Source organism: Carassius gibelio, chromosome A14 (genome assembly GCF_023724105.1).
Source record: "Carassius gibelio isolate Cgi1373 ecotype wild population from Czech Republic chromosome A14, carGib1.2-hapl.c, whole genome shotgun sequence".
In the NCBI taxonomy this organism is placed as follows: Eukaryota; Metazoa; Chordata; class Actinopteri; order Cypriniformes; family Cyprinidae; genus Carassius; species Carassius gibelio.
The window spans coordinates 3,049,047-3,075,210 of record NC_068384.1 but is presented as its reverse complement, the minus strand read 5'-3'; the positions used below and the strand labels follow the sequence as shown (position 1 = coordinate 3,075,210).

The window sequence follows — 26,164 nt, the reverse complement described above, 5'->3', positions numbered from 1 at the left end:
TACGCTGCCAGTAAGAGATTCATTCCAGTGTATACAGCTTCATTGAATGCAATGTAAGTTTTTATTTTTATTTATTTTTTAGAGTGCTTAAACTCATGCTGGACTGAACTAATAATATAGATACTGTTCTTTGACAGTGTACTGAAAATGTTCTTTCCTTGTGTAGCATTTGGACCAATCAGACACACAACTATTTGTTACATTTAACAAATAATATCTAACGCCTCCTCATCTTACCAAAGGGTCTATGGACCCTTCCCCCAAAAGGAAGCTATCACCGCGAAATGGACAGAACAGGCCTCTGGTTCCCTAGCAACTAAAGGCCCACTATCTGATAACACTAGGTTTATGACGCCCCAGGAATGTGGCTCAGCAACTCTTAACTCAAGTCTCTCAGAAACTGACACATAATGCACATAAAAAGGGACTCTTCTCTTATTAATTCATAGAAAAACATTTAATTGAATAAATTCACATATACTTTAGGGCATAGTGTATACTGTTACTGTTCTTGAGTTTGAGTATGTTTTATACATGCTTATGATGGATCACTAGTTAATGTAACCTCATCTATATGATGTTTGGTATCTATGAATTCGTATTTTCATGATCTAAATGAGAGTGTATATTATATGTTGATGAGGTCAAGTAAAAACTCACAGCGGATCTAAATATTTATAATTACTCATAACTAGTTACGATTTATTATTCATATTTCCCCCTTGAGCTGATTCACAACACTTGAAGTACCCTTGGAAATGAAAGCATTGTAATTAGTACATTACAATGTTTTTATTCAATTGGTATCATGTTAAACACAAAAATACAAATAATAAAAATATTTTATGACATGACTGGTACTTGCCTAAATAGTGTTGCTTATTTCTTATCAGTCTAACTACAAACAACATATGCTAAAACAGCAAGCACTAAAAAATACTAATTTAACTTTCGCTTTTTTCCTTCTCACTGTTAAAAAAGGGAATGGATGAAAAATAAATGAATTGGTCAAAATGGGACAGTGGTATACAGAACATGATTTAAGCTGACCTACAGAGCAAACACATCAACTGAACAGTGAAAACGGTGTGTGTGTGTGTGTGTGTGAGTGTGTGTGTCCATCTTTAGAGGACTCTAACATGTGTTCAGCATGAGTAAACAGTTGATATGGCTCGACTTACTCAATTATTAATACAAGACAATTTCCTCGGCAGGCCAGAGCAGAGTATCCAATCCACAGCAGCTCACCCTTGACCCTGACAGCAACTATCCCTCTCTGACATCTGCCCACAAGCTTCAACCAAGAGCATTCATTCATCTTTAATTGCCATAGCATGTATACCGACAGCCTCGTATTTCAGAGACTGATAAATGCTTTCAAAGTTCAGAAGCTTACTTCCTCATTATTGCTTGTCATCAAGATTATCCGTGATAGACCATAAAAACCGTAAGGAGAAGTCTGCTTCACCTTTATGTGCTGTGAATCGGTTTCTGAACTGATGCAGATTTATTGATGCAAAAACTGTGTGCTACATAAAGGGGATTCTAAATAAATTGAATAGATTGCAGAAGGTTGTAGTGTTTTGTTTTTCTGTCTCTTTCTTTAATGACAACAGCACTCAAGCTGCATGAACTCATGACCATAAACAAGATAATCGTATTCTCCTGAACTTAATGAAGAACATCTGACTGTCTGTACAAAAACTTCACTAGCTTGTCTGTCACAAACTTGACCTAAAAACAGCAGATAACCTTAAAGAGTAGTTTACTCAAAAATTAAAATATGCTGTAAATGTAGTCATTCTCAGGCCATCCAAGGTTTTTTCATCAGAACAGATTTGGAGAAATTTACATTGCATTGCATCACTTGCTCAACCAAGGGATCCTCTGCAGTGAATGGGTGCCGTCAACATGAGACTCCAAACAGCTGATAAAAACATCAGAATAATCCACAACGAGACTCCAATCCATCAATTAACATCATGTGAAGTGTAAAGCGGTGTGTTTGTTAGAAACAAAACCATCAAGACTGTTTAACTTTAAACTGTCACTTCCGGGTAACTGTAAACATTGATTTTTCTTTGAATATTTCTCCCCTGAGTCAGACAACATGACCTTTTCACTTAAGAAAGCAATGTTATAGATCAGTGATCCTCAAATTTGGCTAGCGATTTGTGTTGTGTATTACTGTATTATCAGCTGTTTGGACTCTCATTCTGACGGCACCCATTCACTCCAGAGGATCCACTGGTGAGACAGTGGTGTAACGCAAAATTTTTTAATTACTCCAAATCTGTTCTGATGAATAAACAAACTCATGGGATGGCTATTGGGAGTAACTATTCCTTTAAATTTTTCTTGTTCACTGTCATAATGCTTAATGCTATTTTAAACCCTAAAACATTATATTTACTTCCATGTTTAAATTAGAATCTATATCCCAGATTTCCAATAAGGCTTCAGACTTTTAGACCCCACTGAATGTATTTCCTGATGCACCTTTTCTTTGATTAGAAAAAATGCCCTGTCTCACTCCTGCCTGTCTATCTATCAGTCTTAACCCTCCCTGTCTTGATTGTTTTCAGAGAAGAATGAATTATAAATGAATGGGTGCTCAATCTGGGCAAAATCAATACTAACAAGGTCCAAGTTAACTGTGCCGGCCTGGTGCTTTCCCTCAGTCTGCCATCCCGCCACATTGCACACACACACTGATCCACTCTACAGAGACATCTCACACTCTTTGCATGCAAACTATCAGCAGCAAACTATGGGTAGCAACCGAGCCCTTTCAGCAGATAACGAGGATTGCTTTTCAACCGATACAGCTTTTCCCTGCAATAACATCCACGCTCATAAATGAATGTAAAAAGCATTAAATGCCTCCTCCTCCACTCCTCCAGCGATCCATCTATTGGCATGGGTGGCCAGCGCTGTCAGTCAGACAGAGGGGTGGGAGGGGAGAGTGATTGAGCGTGGCAGAACCTCCTTCGTCATGCCACTTAGCCTCACAATTCCACCCAGGGATCTGCGCTGCCGAGACGGGGGATTGATGAGAATCTCTCTAAGTCTCTCTGTTCTCTTTCCCCACCCAAACACTTCTCCTCACATCAGCCCATCCAAGCAGAGAGACCCCTCACTTACCCTCCTGTTCCAGCTGCCCCAATCTCCAGGGCATCCCGTCCCCACTTCACAAGCCCCTGCTGGGCTGACATATCCTCACAACACGTTCCCATCTTGAATTATTCACCTATTCTACAAGGGTTCACAAACCCTGCCATGAACGAACAGGAACGACCATTGTTTTAAAAGCTGAAGGGTTTTATTTCTGTGCCTCTAGTACTATGAAATGGTAGTGAAAAAATTATGACTTTTTCAATGGGCTATGTTTTGGCTGGTAGGCATGCCCCCGTGTGCTTCTGCTGATAGACACAACAACATTTTCTCCATTGACAGCCACTCAAAATTACCTGTGTATTTGCTCAAGCAAGAAATATTACTAATATTTTATTAATTAAAAGCAGAACAGTAGACGTGATTTTTTTTAGTGCCATATTTGGAAAACTGTGAAAACTGAAGGTGGCAAAATAAGCCTGTTTACATAATGACTCAGGAGAGAAAGTTTTTTTTTTTTTTTTAGAAATTGCTAATAAATTTCACAAATAATTACAAATAAATGGCAAGAAACATACTGATTTAAATGTGAAATTGTGAAATAAAAAGACTGAAATAGTTGTTGTTGTTGTTGTCGTTGTTTAATACTCCAATAATCTTTTTTTATTAACTTTAAAAAATAAATAAATGTGTAAACAAATTACTGTTTTTGGAGGTACTGATAAAGTTATAAATGGAATTTAATGGAAAAAATGAATAAGCATATTTTAACAAATTTAGCAAAAAATAAAATGTAAACATAAAATAATACAAATTAAGTTAAACTCACGAGATGTAGTCAAATGGCATTCACGGCTCAGGTGATTGTTCATAATCTCTTAATGCTCCTGCCAGGTTCTTTTGAGCCAAAGATGGCAGATTATAAATCATATAACTCTGGCGTCTCACACCAGCCCAGCAAGTGGCACTGAGATGATCGGAAATGCTAACAGACTTCTTTGGTTGAGGCAATGTTGTTGGTCAGGGATGCAAAAAACAAAAAAAACAAAACAGAAATGACCTGACAGCACCACAGTGTTTACACATGATTTTCAGGAACTCAACCAACAAATGTCTTTCTTATAGTTGTCTCTGCATAATACATTTGGACAGGAGAAAATATTTTACCATCAGAAAAAAACTGGTTGCCTGCCAAAGTCTTGTTTCTGTGGCTTTTGACCTTGATGGATGGTTTGAAGCAATAGTACACTAAATTTTAATGTAAACGCATTTAGAAGCATTGACTTTGTCTGCAGATGATATTTAGTATGTCTGACCTGCCGATCTTACTCCCACATGGGCCAAGCAAAAGAAGACATGGAAAATAAGTGAATTAGAGTTAGGTAAGTCAAGCTCTTCAAGGTCTTTGACATGGCCGTGGTGGAGTTGCACACGTTACGTATTGCATAAGCTGCTCAATAATGCAGGGAACTGAATAAAAAATACATTGGCCTTGACTTTGAATGCACAGGAGTTAGTGAGGTGCAGAGAGCCTCGTGAGGGCAGGTTTAAGATGACAAACACAACATCTTACATGCAAAAGGACGAGAGGTTAAAGAGAGACAGTTGTGGAAAGAAACAATGATTTATGTATTTAATGGCTGGTTTTGTGTACGCCATAATTTCAGATCTGCTTTTGACTGGTCAAGTCTCTTATGAAGGTTGAGACTTGAAGCTTTAAACTGAAAGTTTTATTGACATTCAAGTCAACCACCTTCTAGAATTTTTACCAATTTTACAAGGACATCACACCAATATTGCAGCACTGTAAGAGCAGAAAGTTATTAAAAATAAACATGTAAAAAAAAAAAGTAATTGAAAAGAAACAGCTCTTTAAGGATAAAAAATAGTTGAGTAATCGGGAAAAAAATAAAAATAAATAATAAATAAATAAAAGAAATATATTTTTAACAGATTAATTTAGTCAAATAACATATATATGTTAATATAGCATAATAACATATGTTATTATGCTATATGATTAGTGAACAGTCTGCAAACTTTAACAACCTTCATATTATATATGATATACGATACGATACGATGTATGATGTATGATATGATAAATTAAAATATTGAACAAATATAAAAATGAGCTTTGGTTAATTTGAACCTTACATAATTTTAGGATACATGTACTGTACATTGTAACATCACATCTTACACAACCATCTTGTGTGTTCTAGAGCCTTACATTGTCAAAACATTGTTGCTGTACACAATTTGTGCATAAAAGCCATGTCTGATTTCAGTGAGCAATTTCCAGAGATAAAAAAGCGTTTAATTTTTACTTTTTAATACTTTTGAGCTCTATTGCATTTCTGCGAGACATATTGTTTGGTTTTGGAGCCAAATAATTTCATTTTAATCTCATCTGCCACAGAACCTTCAAGGTGTGTTTTGGCAAAGCTCAGTCGTGACTGCATGTGGTCTTTCTTGACGAGTGGCTTTTTTCTTACAACCCTCTCATACAAGCCACATTTGCGGAGAATTTGTGATATTGTTGTCCCATGCACACAATTACCACTCTTTGTCATAAATTCCTGCATCTGCTTCAGAGTTGCTGTAGGCCTCTTGTTCTTTTCTGCTTTTTTCTGACATGCTGGTGTTATAGTTTTCACTTGGATGTTCTAAGTTGGATGTTAAATTCATTCATCTTCATTTCAGACTGCAATGCAACAAAATGTGATTATTTACGAGTTTGGTTAATCTTTACACAAATTAAGATTTTTTTTATAAAACCTGAGAGGTTTTTTTCTTCCTCCACTGAAAGTCCTGGAAACCAAAACTTAAAAGATCATAAACAGAATCATATAAAGAATCACCTGCATGTCTTTCATGTGACCTTTTGAGATTTTCTAACATTTGATTACCTGGAATTTCATTAAAAGCTCTCAGGTTTCAAATATCTTAATTTGTGCTTTGAAGATCAACCAAAATGATATGGGGTTGGAATTGCATGTGGGTGAGTAAATTAAATTTAAATTTTGGTGGAAACAATATTTTTAGGTATAATATAGAAACTTTTTCACTTTGACTCAAGTATGTTTTGAATTTGAACTTTCCCCCATCCTTCACTTAACTTAAATTTCCTAATATTTTGCACTTTAATCCAGTAAAAAATCAAATAACAGCTACTCGGAGACCTCCCTTTTGTTCAACACCTTCAGTGTATTGTGAACGCCAAACCCAAGTGGCTTTAATGTGTCTAAGCCCGCTCGAGAGGATCCTGTGGTGAAAGAGTGAGGTCTGTAAAGCAGTGTTGTTTTCGGGAGGATGGCAGGGAGTTTAAAGTAGTGCTCAACTGACAGGGTTTTGATGCTACTATTTCAGAAAGCTCCTTTGATCCAAATACAGCTCTTGTTTGTTTGTTTTCCATGATGAAATATCTCAGCATGGGAGTCATGCAAGAATTTGGATCATTAGCATAGTGTAAACAGCCACTGCACAGGACAGCACATGGCTGAAAATAGTGACGGATTACTCCTTAATATAATCCGCTGTTTCTTCACGTCAACTAAACCGCGTTCTCAAATAAATGGCTCTATAACCGCCCCATCATGAAGTCTACTGAAGTGTGACATTTATGGCAGCAGATTGTACATTTGTGAGAGATCATTAAGCATAATTACTAAATGTTCCTCGCTCTCCATATCACTGAGACAAACAGAGCACAATCTTACACCTTACGGTGCTGAAAATGACTTTGCGGTTTTGCATGATTAGCACAGAATAGAGCTGAGGAATTGTGAGCGAGATATAAATGCCTTACACACACATGCATTCATCATTTGCCGAGGTGTGCGGGGAAAATGCATTAGACCAGCCTGTATTAGCATGTGTACACAAACACTGCCCTGAGATTCAGCATTTAACAGGGGCTCCGATGGAATGCAAGGTGAGAGAAACAAATCCCATATAATCTACTGCCACATTGATGTAGTGTCACGAGGCCGGAGGAGGAAACCGGCGCTAATGTCCTCCATAGCACATATCTATGAGTGGGAGGTGAAGTTTATGTGAGAACGCAAATGGAAAACAAAGAAAGAGATAAAGAAAAAGCAACATGTATAATTCATGTCCATTTGGTCCATTGTTTGTCATTTGCTACTTGTCCTATTTCCTTTTTTTTACCACTCCACAGCAACTCGACGGGCCTTCCTAGCGATAATAAGTCACAATAAACACGTCTTCATCAAAGTAAAGAAATACGCTTTTGTCTCCAACACTGCAAGACACTGGAAAGAAATGCCACACTTCTCACTAAATTGAACTCTTGGAGAGTGGTTCGCTTTTTTTTCCGGGGTGATAATGCGGCCGCTATTGAAGATTTTCCAAGTCACGGTCACAATGAAAATGCAAATACACCCCATGCAGAGCAGACTGGATGCCACACTATCAACAAAGAGACAGCCGCAGAATTTGGGCACAAGCACGGTCCAAATCAAACATCAGGAGGGTGATTGGAAAAACCCTAACCCGACTCTGTCTGGACAAAGTGCATGCTTGAAAGCAAAGCAAGGGAAAATACTCATACCTCGGGGGATGCAACCGCAACGTTAAGCCACCGGAGCAGGTGACAGACAGGAATAAGCTGGTCAGGGAGGAGCTGAAGGTGTAAATAGGGGCATTAAACATGTTGCAGAAGGATTTGTAATAGTAGACTTGCTACATGTGCTTGTGACAGAACTGGGGCACAAAGGAACTTGGGTGTAAGGTGATAATGTTTGAGATTTCTGGGCCAGAAATGTGTGGCCAGGTATTAGCAACAATCTGTGTGAAGGAATATATAATGAGCTGTTGCCCTGCGATGCCCTTCTTCGTCTGCGCTGATTTTCCCCTCAGCTCGCTGTCTCTCTGGAGCTCCCATGGACACTCAGGAGGTCTTTCTCCTCCTCACCATCTGCTAATTCAGGGCCAGACTCTAATCACCTGCTTCAATGCACCACTCTCATTCATAAACACCAGGCAAACCGTCTGCCACCTCGCAACGTAATTACTGTCATAATCAAGAGAGCACTGCTTCCTCATATCTTTACTCTTGTATATGCATGCTAATGCATTAGCGACAATTAGACTTCAATGGCGCAGTCATCATGGTTAATGTTCAGATGCACATTTCAAGTATAGCATCTTGTCATGAAATTATTTTATACTTGTTTGGATCCATTATGCATATTTGATCTAATAGGAATATCAAGGAAAACTGGACTAACCGGGGTTGTTCAGAAAGAATCATGGAATTGACATCACAGCAATGAGCAAATTAACTTATGGTCGTCCATATTTATAACTAAACCCCTGCTAACTGTTCAGCAACCCTAACCCTAACACTAACCCCTAATGACCAACACCATTACACAGATCAGTCCTAACAGAAGTCATTCACATGTCTATCAAACGGTCCATGTAGCTATAATAATATAAAAACAATAATATAATGGCTCAGATTTGACCAATTAATACATTTTATAAAACAAACAGTATCAAGATACTAACACTATACAAATATAATATAAATACAATGTATGTAATATATGGCCCCTTTAAAAACTGAATAATTGACTGAATAATCAATGTTGTTGAATACCAGTCAGATTCTTAATGCATAATGCTTTAAAGAAGTAAATTATTACACAAAGAGTCTGAGAATACAAAGCTAAGAAAATAAAACCCTTTTGCTGGAACGCCACTTTCTCATCAAAGTTTGCACAATAGTTAGCAGAAGCTAGAGATTACGGTTAATAAAGTTTTAAATATGGATATTTTTCTTTTCGAATGCATTGATTCGCTTCAGAATTAACAACCCGGAGACATGTGGAGTACTTTTTATGATGGATGGATGCATTTTTTTGGGCTTGACCACTATTCACTGCCATTATAAAGGTTGGAAGAGCTGATTATTTTTGTCTGAAAGAAGAAAGTCATATACACCTAGGATGGCTTGAGGGTGAGTAAATCATGGGGTAATTTTTATTTTTGAATGAACTGTCCCTTAAAGGGAAATACTTTGTTTTAACACCTCAGAGGTCTTGGGCAGTTACAGGGCAGTGTTTAACTTAGAAAGCAATAGAAAAGTGATGGCATAAGGCACCAAAGAGCTTCACTAACTGCACTGTAGTTAAGGCTCATCCTGAGCAAACTCTATTGAAGTGTGTGTCTCTCAGCACAGACTGCAGTCTGAGTCTCCACTGAGTCACTCTTCAGAGACAGTGTCACTCTCTAAGCTGTTCGTTACCCTCCGAGCTTTTGGTCTCTTCTGGAGAGAGAGATCACTTTGAGGATTACACCAGACTGGATCAGTCTCCACTAGACTCTGCATATTCAATCGAGCACCAAAGACCTCGACGAGTCCGTGCGCCCCTACGACATCAGCCCATAAATATCAACAGAGCCTGTGAGAGAAAACAAATTAGAATTGCGAGAGAAAGATGCAGTGATGGCAAGTATATTTTCACTCATCAGGCAAATGAGGCACAAAGGGCTTATTTGCGAGATGGCACACGCTTCTAACCATCATTAAGTTATTAAATTCGCCCTAGGCGGTGAATAAACACTTCAGATGGCTTTCGGGGCCGGTCCAGACCTCTGTCAGCCAGGCCGTTATTGGGTTATGGCGAAACTTCGACAAAGAACTAAATGATTCTGAAGAGAGAGCGAAGTGGGTAGCATTAGAAATGAGTATGCTGGGATGGAAAAAAAAAAAAAAAAACTTTGAAACTAAGACCAGATGCCTAAAGCCCTTAAGATCGAGCATCACTAACAAGGTTGGGATGAGAATTGGACATGCAGCGTCGACTGAAATAACCTTTGCTGTCTTACTGGATAAAGTGGCTCATGGAAGTATAGAAGTACTGAATTGTGCGAAACTGTTGCTAAATATTGCTTGGGACCAAACAAACCACAGGCTGGCATAAGGTCTATAGCAACCAGACATATAATTGAGGGATGATGAAATGTTTGACTGCATATGACTTGCTTAACCATAAGTCTGAACTTTAGGCATGAAATGATCAAATGGTCTGTGGAGTCTGAGCTAAAGGAAGTCTTAGTAGATTGTCTACAGGGAAGTCTACTGTAAAGTATTTTTTCTCCTCTGAAGAACTGATTGGGTTAAAACTAGAGAGCCAGTAACATCTGCTTCGTCTAGAGCTGTCAGAAAGTGTGTGAGAGGCTATCTTGACAATCAAAGGCACATAAAAACTTGAAGAGATGGTATTTACATAGTCTCCTGTTATATTGCTGATAAAATTGGAGCAGAATAAATAACAGGGAAGAATAAAAATGCATTTACACATCTGTCATGATGCTGTCACTGCAAAACAAATAATGAACATCAACATTTGCAAACGTTTTAGATTTTTTTTTTGCAAGAAATATGCAATTGTTTGACCAAAAATAATGTAAAACAGCAATATTCCATAATATTATTTCAATTTAAAAGAACTGTTTTCTATTTGAATATTTTTATGTAATTTATTTCTTTGATACGAAGCTGAATTTTCAGCATTATTACTCCAGTCCTCAGTGTCACATTATCCTTCAGAAAACATTCTAAAATGCTGATTTGCTGCTTAAGAAACATTTATCATTATTACAATTCATGTTGAAAACAGCTGTGCTGCTTATTTATTTATTTTTCTGAAAATGTGATTTTTTTTTTCAGGAATCTTGAAATGAATAGACAGTAAAAAAATAAAATGGCATACATTTGAAATAGAAATATAAGGTAACATTATAATTTTTTATATATTATATATATTACATTATAATGTTTTTACTCTCACCTTTGGTTAATTTAATCAATCCTTGCTGAATAAAAGTTTTTTATTTTATTTTTTTATGCATACTGACACCAAACTCTTGAATGGATTAGACTAATACAATACACTGTGCAGTCTACTGTACTGTATAATGTGGGAAGGGCACTGAAATATTCAGCTGAACTATTAATATGGTATTTTTATTTCATTCACATTTTCTTTTTTTCACAAATATTTATTTGAGATCAAAACAATACCTTGCAGACCCCTTGCTGTTTTGCCACAGACCCCCTGTTGAGGTCCCAAGATCTAACTGTCTTTGAGGCTCAGTCTCCATTATACGACAATATTTCAAACAGTAAACAAAGATTTACATTGTGTATTCCATATCTTCTTTTACTAGCCCTGTCCTAGAGCAATAAACACAGAACACAACAACAATCATTGTGTGTGTGTGTGTGTGTGTGTGTGTGTGTGTGTGTGTGCGTGTGTGTGTGTGTGTCTATTTGTGTTTTAAAGCATCAAGCTCATTTGCGCTTCTATGTTGTTTGCAGTTGCAGTTTTATGATAAGCTGCTATTGATTTGAAAAGGAACTACAAATAAAGTTGACTTTTATCTTATTTGTGGAACAATTTGTTATGCAGCAGACACACTCACCAGGAACTCATTCTGGCTCTCTGTGTTCACACACATCAATACCTAAAGCATGTCTTTCAAGGCTGGATCTGAGAATGAGACGGTGTGATTTACATGCTGTGTGCTTTCCGAAAGCGGCTAAAAGCAGCTCTGTGCACCGCTGCGGATCTCGCGTCGTCCAGCTAACAGGAATTAAAGTTGTCAGTCAATCTGAATGACGGGAGACCAAAACACCTCACTAACTTGGTTTTCCAGCAGGGTTTGGCATCCATATTTAGCTCTAAATGATTCCTTACAGTATTTCTTTAATCACCAGTTCAGATCAATGTCCTTTCTTAACTTCATATACAGATCAATGTCTGCTTTATCATCTGATGCTGGAAGGTGTCTGTCTATGGAGTTTCAGGTGATCAGATAAAAAAATCTATCATCTATCTGTGCTGATTTTTCATTAATTTTCTTTATAAACATAGACTAGATTAAACAGACTAGAACAGAGATGACTGTACTCTGTTCCAATCCACTTTTTCCAGCAGTTTGAACACAACAAACAGTGTGATTAAAGCTAACTAAAGCTAAAACAAACAACAACAAAAACATTTACTTGAAATTTTGAAATTAAATGAACTTTAAAGGAATAAAATATTTTAAAAACCTAGGGTTAGTTCACCCAAAAATGAAAATTCTGTCATTAACTACCCACCCTCATGTCATTCCAAACCAGTAAGACCTTCATTCATTTTCTTAATATTGTGTATGTTTTTAAACATTTTTTGTATAACAAATATCACTTTAAGTTCTTAAGTTAACAACTTCTCACATATATCAACATAATAAAATTTCACTATGCTATTGTGCTACGTTCTTAGAAAATGTGGCAGTACCTTTTCACAAGGTCCACTTTTATACCTTATTTACCCCTGAAGGGTGAATATTAGTACCTTAAAGGTACATATTAGTACATTAAAAGTGCACAATAGTTACCTAAATGTTAAATATTATTAACTTTTCAAAAAAGGTACTGCCCAGCGACAGGTTTTGCTTACGCTATGTACGCCATATGCTACCATCCTTATATTGTGTCCACCACGCTTTCCAGATTGTTTTTGCACTCCTGATTTGTAAGACAAACTGAATCACAAAGTGAAGTCTCGAAAAACTTCCTCAAATACCACATTTTCTCTCTTTTATCACCAATAGGCTGATTAAGTTTAAGATTTTAGAGCCTTTTAAACAAGCCATTGACATAAATCTAAACAGACACACTGTGACTAAATGCGAAATGAGACTGAAGAGGGGACCCGAAAAACTGGCGTGTGGTGCCTATCAAGTCCCTGTGACAGCCTATTAACTTTTATGATTGTTTGGCAAAGTTAACTTCAAAGAGCCGATTCCTTGGCGCTGTTCACGGTGTGTGAGAAAGCCAGGCTAGTGCGAGGAGGGGGAACAGGGGCTGATGGGAGTCAAGTGAAGGGAAGGGATGGAGGATGCTGGAGTGGAGAGCAGAGCCCTTTGATCTGTGTCAGCCGCGAAAAGTACAAAAGAATCAAAAACAATGGGGAGAGCAGCACAGAAGATTGCAAACAAGGCCAGCTCGCGATTCCCCACGGGAGTGTGCCGGAGAAAAACACGACGAAACAAGAGCACATTTCAGAAATTCTGCAGGCTGTTTGGGAATTTTTCTCAGGCCTAATGCTGAAGCAATTAGCATTGAACCACTTCTCTGAACAGACACAGGCTAGCTAAATCCAACAACATTGCTAACATTGTTAGTGCATCAAAATTATTGGGGGCAACCCACTCACGCCAAATGACATCATTCATTAAGCTGACCAATCAGGAAGATCCATTAACCAATCAGCGTTTATTGTAATTGGCTGTCCATTTTTAATCAGTGTTGAGGAAGCAACTTTGAAATAAAAGAAAAGTTGGAAAGTTCATTTTACTTTAAACAACAAATAAAAAACATAAAAGGAACTAATCTGCACTACATTTTGGGGGAAAAAATTATAAATTTTTATAATAAATCTTTGAAAATTAAAACCTGGATTAGAATTTTTTATGTTATTATTACCCAAAGATGCTATGTGAAAGTCTGAAACTGAAATTGGTTTTGGGATGGCAAAGCTGAATTCTCAGCACTCAGATGAACAGAAAGTTCAAAAGAACAGCATTTATTTGAAAAATAAATCTTGTGTATCTTTATAAAATTATGTAACTTTTGACCAATTTAATGCCTCCTCACTGAATAAAATTTTTAATTTCTTTAAAAAAAATTAAAAAAAGTTCTTGTGACTACAAACCTTTGAATGGTAATGAGTCAAAAACAAAAAATAACAGAATTTAACCATTAAATATACTGCTACAAAATTAAGGATTTATTAATTGTTTTTGCAACAGAAATGTTTGGATGAACCAATTCACTATTAAGATTTATACTTCCTCAGGCTACATATTAATCAGTGAATTATATTCCATTTGAACTAAGTGAACTAGTTCATATTAGAGTTTGTATGGCTGTGTACTGTCCATATGACAAATAGATAAAAATAGCAATATAGCATTTTTTCTCGCAATACTGCTACTTACTGAGCAAAGTTGTTTGTTACATTACTGGAAAAGCCACAGTGTTTAGAAAACAGCTAATCTACCGTCACATTGTTGAAAGTGCAGTGAGTTACAGCCTAACATTGAATACGAAGCACTTTGAAAGAGTTTCACCGAGCTTTGCTGTATGACAGACAACAACTGCAGGTCTGATTTCTGTCCAATCGTAAAAGTCCTGACTGAGCTGCTTAGCATCATGCTCAGACATTTTATTTATTGCCTTTGCAATAAATAAGCCTATTATGCCTGTTTAATGAGGAACCAAAAGGAGCGAATTGATCAACAAACAATTCACTGTTAACTAAAAACCACAACTTACTCCACATTCTTTTATTTCCTAACTTTTTTAGCATTGCTTTAACTTGTATAACCTTAAGACATGATAGATTACCAACCTTGCTTTTTAACTAATATCTCATATAGTAGAATATGACTAGCAAGAATCACAGATTTCTCAACTTATTAGTCACTGAGTTAACCAATAAAAAGTTGCTAGGTTTGAAAGTGACTTCTATTGGAGCTTCAAACATTGATACACTATTCACAATTAACCTTTTTTGCCCATAAAATTTCATAATGTGAAAATTCGCCTTTGCTAGTTGCTCTAAAAACATTTGTTTTCATTCATGAAACATGATCCGAACGAATTTGTTCATAACTCAAAAATGTCTTAAACTGAAATTCCATAAACTTTCATGAATCAGTCCTATTGTTTATTATTAATTGTTTTATTGCAGAGGCTCACCTTGAAATAGGGCGGCATTCTGAATGATGAGAACTTTCAGCTGGGCGCTGGTGGCCTGGAGACTGGTCTCCATATTCTGTTTGGCAATGAGCAAGTAGCGCTCCTCCATTTTGCGAGAACAGCAAGTCAGGCCTTTCGGCTGGCACACCTGCAGATCTGAGCCTGAAGAAGAGGAAAGAGACACAAGATTTGCTAAAGCCATCACACACGCAAAAAAAAAAAAAAAAAAAAAAAAAAAACAGTAAACAGACCACGGCACTTATTAAATTCCATCTGAAAGTGTGAGGAGTCAAGCTTCAGAGAGAGCTGGAGAAAACTGTTTGCTTTGTAGAGCACTTTGTTTATTTCACCTATTCATATTTCAAACACAACAAAATGAATACCTGCTACTTAATTGAAACATTATATTTCATTTCTATGCATTGCATTTCTCCAAAACTGATTAGCCGAAAACAAACACTCATTAAAGGAAAACAAGATAATCAGGGAGAACATTTCGGTAAAGACGGACCTCAAGAGACTATGCTAAATTCGCCCATTTAAAGTCTGAAGTAGTGCAACTCCCCAGGTGGAATGGATGAAAGAGACACGATAAACAGGAAAAACTACAGTCATATTATTGAACAGTCAACATATTGACAGGAACGTCTTTTTTAGATGGATGAAGTGAATGAAGGGGTGACGGGTGATTTGTTGACACCCGTTATACTGGAACCCAGGTTTGAAGGTTATCTACCAAAGAGAAAAAGCCTATTGAGAAATACGTTCTCTGGAAGAAGATGCTTCAGTTCGTAGCGCACATATGAATAACAATCTAAAAATGTTCATGCCCTGTGGGGGGAGAAACAGAGCGATGCTATCAGATCTCTGCTGAATCAAACATCAAGGATACAGAGAATAAAAATGACCAATGCATGATTAAGTCCCCCGTGTGTTAAATCTGATGGCTAGGAGGCGGATTAAAAAAAAAAAATGATTCTGAAAAATGGACTTGACCTAAATCTTACAGAGGTTCACTTTCATTAATTTATGTATAAGCTCTTTTCATAAATAAGCATAAAACATCAAATGTCCTCACATTTTAAATGTTACTTTGTGAATTGAAAATGCTTTCCCCACTGAAGTAGAAAAAAACCTAATACACAATACTCACGTCTCATCTTGCAGAACTTCTGACACTGAATAACTAGTGAATAACACATGTAAAGGATTGTTTTGGGCAGAGTGCATTGTGGGATTCCATTGCATTCAGGTCAAACAGACCTCTCTGCATGTGAACCGCGACTAGGAAACAGCGGCTGTGAAAATCAATTGGATTTTTGCAAATGTTTTCCCAGGGGCCGCGGATCCACATTTGGAAATGTGGCCAATTATCTTGCGATTACACATGCAAGGAGAGAACTTGCGCTCTGCGAAGCCTCAGCCCTTTCAAATGTTCATTTCCATTATTATTTTGAAAGAGCATCCTACATGCAACTTTGTTCTCAGACACTTTGCCTCTCTGTCATCTCATGCATCGCTGTTAGAGCAGAGCCAAATGAAGTGTGTGAGTGTGTGTGAATGTCAGCTACCTGGGGGAGGGAGTGGAGGTGGCACTAGGTTGATTGATAGAGCTGTAAACAAACTTCAGAGGAGTCCCAATGCTCCAGCTCACACAGACATTAGAAGATGATGATGGGGAAGGAGAAAAGGAGGGCATAACATAATCTGGGCAGAGACGAGAGTGTCAATGCTCTGTTTAAAAGAGGCTTTTTGCTGTACTTTAGAATACCTTCATAACTATTGTGGAGCGTTCCACTAAAAGGGGTGGGATAAAAATAAATCAAGATAAACATTCAAAGACAGATGCTCTCAGATGGAAAATTTTCTCATTGAGGAGACCTTAAGAACATGATCCCCAGTGAGCAGCAACAGACAGAACTGAAAATGGTGGTAAGGAACAACTTACTTGTGTTCAGATTCAATCAGGTTTGGTTTTTATTAGACTTCAGGACAGACAAACAGTTCTATTTTTACAAAAAATTCCAGAACCAAATAATTTTTGTGTGACGTTCAGTTTTATTAGTGGTTCTAAAACGTACAAAATTCTTTCAATAGGATTGAACATACCAGTAAAATGCTCTGAAATTGTTCCCTCCATAGCCGTTCAGATCGAAACATTCAACCAGTGAAGGCCAATTCTTGAGATAATGACACTTATGAGCTGGTTTTTGAATCAAAAACATAAGTAGGCCTACAAATTAACAGTTCACAAAAAAAAGGTTAAAAAAACATTTCCCACAGAAGAAAAAGAAACTCATTCAGGTTTGGAAAGGAATGACGGTGAGTAAATGATGACTTAAATAAAAAAATAAAAATAGGTCAGTATTCCTTTAAAGATTGTAAAGCCAAACATCATCTGAAAGCTGAATGAATTTTTTCAATTTATGTATGGTTTTATTGGCAATATTTGGCCAAGATAGTGTACAGCTATTAGAAAATCTGGAATCTGAGTGTGCAACAAAAAAAATAAAAATCTAAATACTGAGAAAATCAACTTTGAAGTTGTCCAAATGAAATTCTAAGCAATGCACATTACTAATCAAAAATTACGTTTTTATATATTTACAGTAGGAAATGTACAAAATATCTTCATGGAACATGATCTTTACACAATATCCTAATGGTTTTTAACATAAAAGAAAAATCTATAATTCTGACCCATGCAATGTTTTTTTTTTGTTTTTTTGGCTATTGGTGAAAATATACCCCAGCGACTTAAGACTGGTTTTGTGGTCCAGGGTCACAATGAAACACTTGGCAACAGAATTGTATTTCTGCTTCCCTTATATTCCTTTCACAAATTTCTCAAAAAATAAAATAAATAAATAAATAAAATAATAATGGAAGAGGATTCAGAACTGGAATCCTTTCGATTCCCATCCCTAGTATGTACTGAAAGATTGCTAAATGAACGATCACATTTGAAATTGGCACATGTTTCCAGTTCATCTTCAAAAATGAGAATACGCATCCAACAAGAAGTCCTAAAAACATACTCTACAAGTTTGTTGATTGAAATAACTTAATAAACCATGAAAGAGTTCAAAATGCAAGAGATTTAAGTGCTGCCATATTTTAAATCCCATATGAAAATGTGAAGACAAAATGTCAAAGAAATCGCCTTGGGGGAAAGGAACAAATGCTGATCTACTAAGCATACAGCGCCTGTTAGGAATGGGTAAATAAACCCATTAACATCACATGCCATCAAAAACAGCAAGAAAACCCTACACTTTCTGATCACACGTGACACATCTGCACCAATACGGATGAAGAAAGACAAATTATGGGCAGACCTGGCATATTGTTCAGATGGCGCATTTCACATGCACACCGACCGCCTTAATATCCAAAATCAATACTTGCAAAAGACCAGCGACAGATACGATCCAGCTAATTTCAGATTCCAAGGTACATTTATTAAGCTGTCAATAGCCTAGCGAGTATGGGGCGGAGGGAGAGATGATAGAAGGCAACAGGTATGAAAGGAGAAAGAACTAGAAAAATATAGTAATTATCTTCAGCAAAACAGAATTTTATCGGCATGTCTGCTGTTTGCAGATGATAAATGTACTTTATTAGAGAAGTTGTGAGCTGTCAAGGAAAAGTGAAGGACTTTACAGGAGGGAAATTGATCCCAGCAGAGACGGATAAACAAATATTACATCACAGTCTCTAACTAAAGACTGCTCATAAATACGGCTGATTACATCGTTTGACTTGTGAAAATGGAACAGAATACATTTGCACTGAGAATGTGACAATACAGACCTCATTTGTTTGTCTTGTTCTAGCAGCGGATTTCAACCTTCACTTTATATTTATATGTACCATTTAATAATAACTTTTATTAAGGGGTCAATAACAAATAATAGTGATTCCAATAGTAATCTTTTCCACACCCCGCTGGTGGACCTCTTCCATATTCATTGTCCACTGAGTCATGACACAGTCACTTCCTTCCTTATCTACTAAAATTTCTAGAAACTTTTTAATTCACCCTTCCTCCTTCAGCATTGCCCAAAGGCCTCAGGCGTGCAAGAATCCCTGTCGGAGCCCAGATGAAAAAGACGGCTCTGACGGAGGTGCAGTGAGTGCTGTGTACACATTTCAGCTTCGTGCTTCTCCTTAACAAGCCTGAAGACACAGAGCGCAGCCAGATGCATGCATAAGCTTGATCTTAAGAACCATTTATAAAGCTATCAGCATGCATGTTTAATGGGGGCTGTGGGGAAAACATGCTGTGTTAAAATACAGAAAATGTTAAAAGGATGTCATTAGAAGCATGAATTATAGAGCAACTACACAGGAATCATGACGTTTCTTACTAGACTGGCTTCAAAGACATCAATATGTGTGCACAATTAAAAGAAGTGGAAAGTCAACAGGCTGATGAAAGTATACGAAGTATATGATTATAAATCGGGTTCCTCTGCCAGGGAGGCAGGAGAGTTAATGGACTAAAGCAAAGCCGTCTGTCGTCTTACAGTGCCATTGGAAGTATTTAATAAAAGAAAGTACCTCAGACCTCCACAGCATGGAGCACACGAGGGTGAGATTCAGTTCGGGAGAGATAAAGTAAATAACAGGACAATAAAAGCCTGCAGCTCGTACAAACATGCTGTGTTCCTCTGTTTCAATCAGAAAAAGAGATATGTGGTTTAATAGAAAGTCTGACCACAGTCATTAGTAGAAACTTTTATGGCTTGTGGGCACATGATCCCTCATCTTCAACTTTAAATGGACTACCAAAGACAGTGACCTAAACCATTATCTTATAATTACAGAAACTGTGTAGGAATTTATCAAAATATGATGGTACTTCACTACCCGAGGCACAGTCTACTGCCCCTTGACACTATACTAAAGTCTCTTAAGGACTTCAGATACTGCTAGAAAAACTGTTAGATACATACAAGCATTGAATATCTGAATAAATCAAGTCATCACTGCTCATTTAAAATATGTGCATTAAAAAATACATTATTATTATTATTAATTATAATAATAATAATAAACACTGTTTGAATTCATGTATTTATGTAATAATTAAATGTAATTACATAAAAATAATATAAAATAATATTATAATAATTACAATTATACAAAATACTAAAACAAAGTTTACAAATTATATATAAAATATAATTGCAATGAAATTTGAAATATTGACTTATAATACAATAATACATTAATAAATAAATAAATACACTTAATAGACTAAAATATGCACTTTTAAAGTAATATGTACCTTTAAGGAAATATGTGAATAATAATACATTATGATAATAATAAGCAATTTGATTGAATATTCATACATATATATTCAGTAATGTTTAATAAATTGTTTAAAAATGCAGCTATAAATAACTGAACACAGATTAACGACTATACGCACAATTTTTTCTATGATAAAAAATACTTCCTCATATCTCAAAGACAACTATAAGTAATCGATTTGTAGGTTAATTTCCCACTAAAATGCAAACACTGTGGTGATATAAAAAAAATGTGTGCATCCAGATGACAGGTTTAACCGATGACCTGATTTGAACACAAGACTATCCGCTTGACTGGCCAACGGCAGTCCATTTGCTGTTATAAGACAGCATGGTTAGCAGTCAGCTTATATTTTCTTGTAAGGACTTGCTCTTGAAAACTGGAATGACAATACTGTCTGCTTTGAGAGGATCTAGCCTTTGATGGGGTGAACAAGTGTCTCTGTGATGCATTCTCCCATTACTGACATTAAAACAAGAGGCACAGAAGCCCTTTAACGGTCTCCAACACGAGCTCTTGAGGTAGGTCAGTGGCACTTCATTAGCTGGATCTCATTGGTGAAATACGGCTTCCTCTCATCTCCCGTTGATCAGAGAGACTGCTGAGAGATGGACCCTGGCTTCACTTTGAACTCAACCCTCCGAACCCCTCATTACTCAGCCGCTCTCTTCAGTGGAAACCACAGCGACGGCATCAAACTATTCAATTCAACTTATGAGTTTAACAACGGTCATCCTTATTTGAGGGCTCATTATCAAATAAAATATTTGCAGGGGACGCCACATCAAAACGTGACAATGTGACAGTGTAAAGGTGCCTTTGAGACTACAAAGACTGTCAGCTGTCTATTGTGCTTTGACATTCAGCTCTTCCTCTTGGGGCAAGGAGGCTGGGAAGAGCGAGAGAGACATCAACAAATAAATAAATAAATGGAAAAGACGAGCCAGTGTAGAAAGGGAGAACCTCTCTTTGGCTTTTTTGGTCTTGTGGCCCCCTGGCATTACATACGGTATGATTAGAATTCGGTTCAATCTTCCTACGGGCTGCATGTCTCAACTTGGCGTCCTTGTATTCCTTTGTAGATACATCAGTCATCACATCCTCTCTTCTTTCTAATGTTAGATCATCCATCTCTCTCCTCCTCATGCTAAAGATCCTCCTCTCTCCATCCCACTCACACATGCCTGTAGAGATCACATTTGGCAGCTGAATAGAAACACAGCCGTTGCATCCATCACAAATCAACCCAAATATCACCACGAGTTTAAAGCCCACCAATGGGTTTTCTAGGGGTCACAGGCCAGCGGATGCAGCTGCCTGTTGTGTGGTTCAGAAAAAGAGGTCTCTGAAGGTGAGCGCTGCATCTACAATACAAGAAAGAGACTGAAAGAAATGTGTTTCTGCAACACAAGTGAAGTCATATGTGAACATTTGGAAGCAAAAAAACCTGACTTGCAGGAACTCGGAACATGAGATGCTATACAAATCAAGCAAAGCATTTAAATCTGCAAGCAGACTCTTTGGTGGAATAAATAAAATCACTAGAAGGTGACAGCAACACTATACGGCCCGAAGACGTTCCCATTTCCAATTAACATTAAGGTTGTCTACATTCATTTGCCACTTCAAGGCCAGAGACGTGCACTGGGTTTGAAAGAGATGCTCTATTTAAAGGAAATTGAATGGCTCACTTTGCACAATGCTCTTTGTGTGCGAACGAGGCTTAACAAAATCAACTCAAACTGTCATTAGAATTTTTAAATTACGCTGTTGTGAAATGTAATGATTGGACTCATATGAACACATCTCTATCGAGGACATTACGTCTTTAAAAGGGAAAAGTTATTAAGTTCAGTTCTTTCTTTTACACATCTGTTATGGCCATTTTATAAACAAGTACGCCTCTTAAGATGCATTTGGCCAACACATAAATCAATACCAAATGAGGGGGGCAAACAATTAACCTCACATTCTTTCATAGTCTGACACAATACAAGGACACCCAATTAAGGTTTCAGGCTACATATGCTGGAGCGGCATGGTATCGGTTCATATAATGAATCAAAATGAATAAAGCCAAAGGCTTCGCCGCACCACTAATTACTGCACCAGGCATAAAGTCCAGAGCCCGGTGCCGCTGGGATTATTAGGACTCTACACTGCCTGCGGCACACTTCCGAAAAAAAAAAACTCACAGCTAGACCCTTCTCTTAAGAGAAATGTTTAGGTTTCAAAATAGGGCTTCAAAAAGGCTTTTATTGCAGGATTGTACCCATCAGGACTAAATGAGGAGCATCCCAAAATGCTTTCAAAGTAATTAATCTGAAAACTGCAACATATAGGAGTTTGATTTCTTATGCATGCCATCTGGTAATCTGGTAAATTTTCGTAATAACTGACGGTGGCACATTTCATTTAAAGTGTGTCAGATAGTGGATGCAGGTTATTATTTGCAGTTTAATAAGACATGCAATGCAATCATTCTGTTACTTTTCTTAAACTCTGATAAAGGTTGAAATGTGTTAAAATTCCTCTGAGAGGGCAAATGACTGAGAATATCACTCGGTTCCTTGTCCTTAACCCAATTGCAATCCATTTAAATTGCAAATGCGAACTCTGCAAAACCGAACAGCACTTCTGATTAAATGGAACTGGGAAGGTCACTTTATATCTCCTCAAAGCAGCAGAACCATAGGGACCTTTTGGTTTTTACACTCCTTTACCTGCAAGTTGAACCACATGACATTAGAAAGACTCATCAAAATTCAAACATTTATTTTATTTTATTCCTTTTTAAATGGATATACGAGTACATTTGGCATTTGCTGTTATTTTAAAATGCAAAACATTTAATGTTAATTAACTTAAGTGCAACAGCGAGTGACTGGAAATGTGATATAACTTTTTTTAGAGTTCTTTTTGAAGCAATTGCTTCCACTAGGGGAAAGAATGAAGATACTTGCACATAAAGCAGCCTAACAACAAAATGCAATCACTGGGGAAAAGCAAGATCCTTTTCAGCAGAATTTCTGTTGCGAGGGCCAAACAAACTCTACTCTCTGTCTTTCTACCCCCATTCTCTCCAGCCTCCAGTTGAAACAGAATTAAAGCTTCAAGCAGCTAAGGGGAGATGTCAAATAGAGAGCCAGCCATCCATCCTGTCATTCATCTCAACTCATCTATCTCTTCAGCTCTCCGCTGGGAAATGTAGCAACCTCAATAAACAGACTAACACAATTCGCCTTCTCCAGCATGACAGGTAATTCACACTAGTTATGGCTAAGAGAAATACATTTACAGCTCTCCTCGGGCTACTTCTGCAGCCACCGCTCAGAGCTGAAGATGACAATCCAGTCAGGACACTTATTTCATCTTCAACCTACTGATAGAGCTTCACATCATGCAGAGGGTGAGAATAACACCCCATGAAATGAGCCACAGGAAATGTAAAAACAAATTGTATGGCAAGTCATTTTAACATTATAACATAACTAGCATGCATTTTTGTTACTAGTATTTTTTAAGAGGTAAGCCAATAGTGATTAATATTCTTTTAAATTTCAGTAACAGTTTAGAAAGTCACTTATTATTAATTTGCTACTCTAAATCACTTTTGTAATACTGACAAGTATACTAGCTGTTATTACTGGTAACAAATGTTTTTCCATTGAATTCGATCGGGATTTGTGGTTTAGATATGAACTAGTCATTTTTAACTAATATGCATTGTTGCTGGCACCTATTACAATTGTTTCCATCTCAATTTGTAAGAAATGAATAGACACTAATATCTATATTACGGACTGTTGCTAGTAACTGGCATAGATATTATGGTCTCACAGATAGCTTTCTATTAAGGAGCTAATATTAAAGCTGGAAAATATTGTCCAAGGTGAATTGTTGGTATTGGAATATAGATCCATATAAAATTCAATAGCAAAATGTGCAACTTGCTGCCAGTAAAAGTTACTACCTATTACTACCTATAAAAACTACTAATAAAACCTAATGAATTAATACTAGTGACATTGGAAGAATATGCTAATCACAGTTGGATTACTAATTAATAATTAAAAATAGCTACATTCGGAACAATCCTAGTTACTGGTTAAATAAAAGTTGAAAAGGTACGTCATGTTTTTTTTTCGTCAAGATATTAGTTTAACTTTAAGAGGCTATTGCATGTTTATAAATTGTATTCGATTAATCGTGAATTTTTATAGAATTGCAATGCTGTACACCTGGAATATATGGCTCAATCGTATATTAAATGTAAATATTAATGATTCATACATCTAGGATAGGCCTACTTTAAACTATGGAAACGCTGTAACGTGGAAAATAAAAATAAAATCATTTAGAGTCTATAGTGCACTGTGTTTCGATAGGCTACATAAATCCACTCAATATCCAAGACAATAAATAACAACACACACAAATACAGTAGTATCACACACTATGTCAGGTAAGTAACCTAAGTCTTGTTGAAGACAGGTAAAACTTTTGGACAGTGTTGTGAAAATTTTTTAGACAATTGAGAAATGCACGGTTTACCTGAGACTGGCGTTTCTGGGGTCCATTTCATCCCCGGGTACAAAAACTGAAAAGACGAGCTTACTTCGCGACAGTCCAGCACCTGACCGTCCGGCAGAGAGAACGACAGCATCAGGACGCACAGAATCAGTGCCCCGTTCAACTTCAGTCCAGACATTATGAGTCCAAATAAGCTGAATTAAAGAAATATATGGCGTAATGAGGCTTCCTGGTGATAGACCTGATTACAAGCGCAAATAAACTGAGCAGGGACGACCTGCCTTGCTGGAAGTGAGCAGAAAGCGATGTGCTGGACTCAGCGGCAGCATCACTGAAGTGAGTGTGAGGAGAGTTATGAAGAGCTCTTCATCTCCAGCTCATTAACAGACCCAAACTTCATGCTCACAAATCAAGGTCACATTTCCCTGTTCAAGGCGGGACTGCGCGATTAACTCATGACTCTTGAATTATTTCAATGAACCGATCAACTCTTTCGATGATATTAAACTTGATTATGAAGCCAGGAGGTGCGTTATGAATCCTGTGCAGGGCTGCCGTCATGCGCACACTGAGAACAAGATCCAGTCTGGGCAACCACACAAAATTCAAATACTTTTTCCCCCCGACCAGATCTTCAATTACATTTTATGCTAATTTAATTTGTTAAAAAGTGAAATGTGGTAATATCTGCAGGGGATTGGATTCCTGGCAGTGTCTACATTACGTGTCTAAAAAAAAATTATATTTTCAAATTCAAACTCAATTTGTCATATTTCCAGCTATTTGCTGCCATCTGGTGCTGCTAAAGGTTATTGCAACGCACATTCATTAATAAATCTATGAAATGTCATTCTATAACAGGGGCGAGGTAGAATAACAAAGATCCAATCTTTTATTGAGAATTACAAACAATTTAAAGAAGCTCAGTTACATGTTCTAAATGACGAAAGAAAGAAAAAAATGCAGATACTGGAATCTAGCGGATTACAGATGGATACCGTGCAATTTTTATTGGAGATTTTTGCCACTATTAAAATTGCAGGGTCATCCACCCGAAAACAGCAAGACAAATATTTGCATTAAAAAGCATAAACAAATATGCAATTACTTTTTATATATTCTTTTCTAGTATAAAATAATTAAAGTGTTTTCCTTTACTAATATATGGTAGAAATCTGGTGTGTTGTTGCTATTTTGAAAGATTGAGTCTTAGAATTTATGGCAATGCTTGCAGCTCAGAAAGCATTTAAAATAAAGAAAATGTTTTGCTAACTAACTGGATGCATTTGTAACATTTGGAAATCATCTTGATTGTAGAACAAGTTTGTCCCTGGTGCAGCGAGTTTTGCATGGATTTGCACAGCATGTTGCAATAAAGCTGGATGCAATCCTGCAAAACTCACC

The 26,164-nt window shown here is 37.0% G+C and overlaps 1 protein-coding gene across 1 annotated transcript in view; it reads right to left on the bottom strand.

Moving 5' to 3' along the window:
- Nucleotides 1–25,313, bottom strand: part of LOC128026978 (glypican-3) — a 113,579-nt gene extending 88,266 nt beyond the window's left edge. Inside the window, exons 1-2 of the mRNA XM_052614291.1 lie at nucleotides 24,782–25,313; nucleotides 14,906–15,067 (exon numbers count right to left, since the gene is read on the bottom strand). Coding sequence (XP_052470251.1) covers nucleotides 14,906–15,067; nucleotides 24,782–24,938 — 319 coding nt within the window. The 5' untranslated portion in view covers nucleotides 24,939–25,313. The remainder of the gene's footprint in view (nucleotides 1–14,905; nucleotides 15,068–24,781) is intronic.
- Between the last annotated feature and the right edge of the window lie 851 nt (nucleotides 25,314–26,164).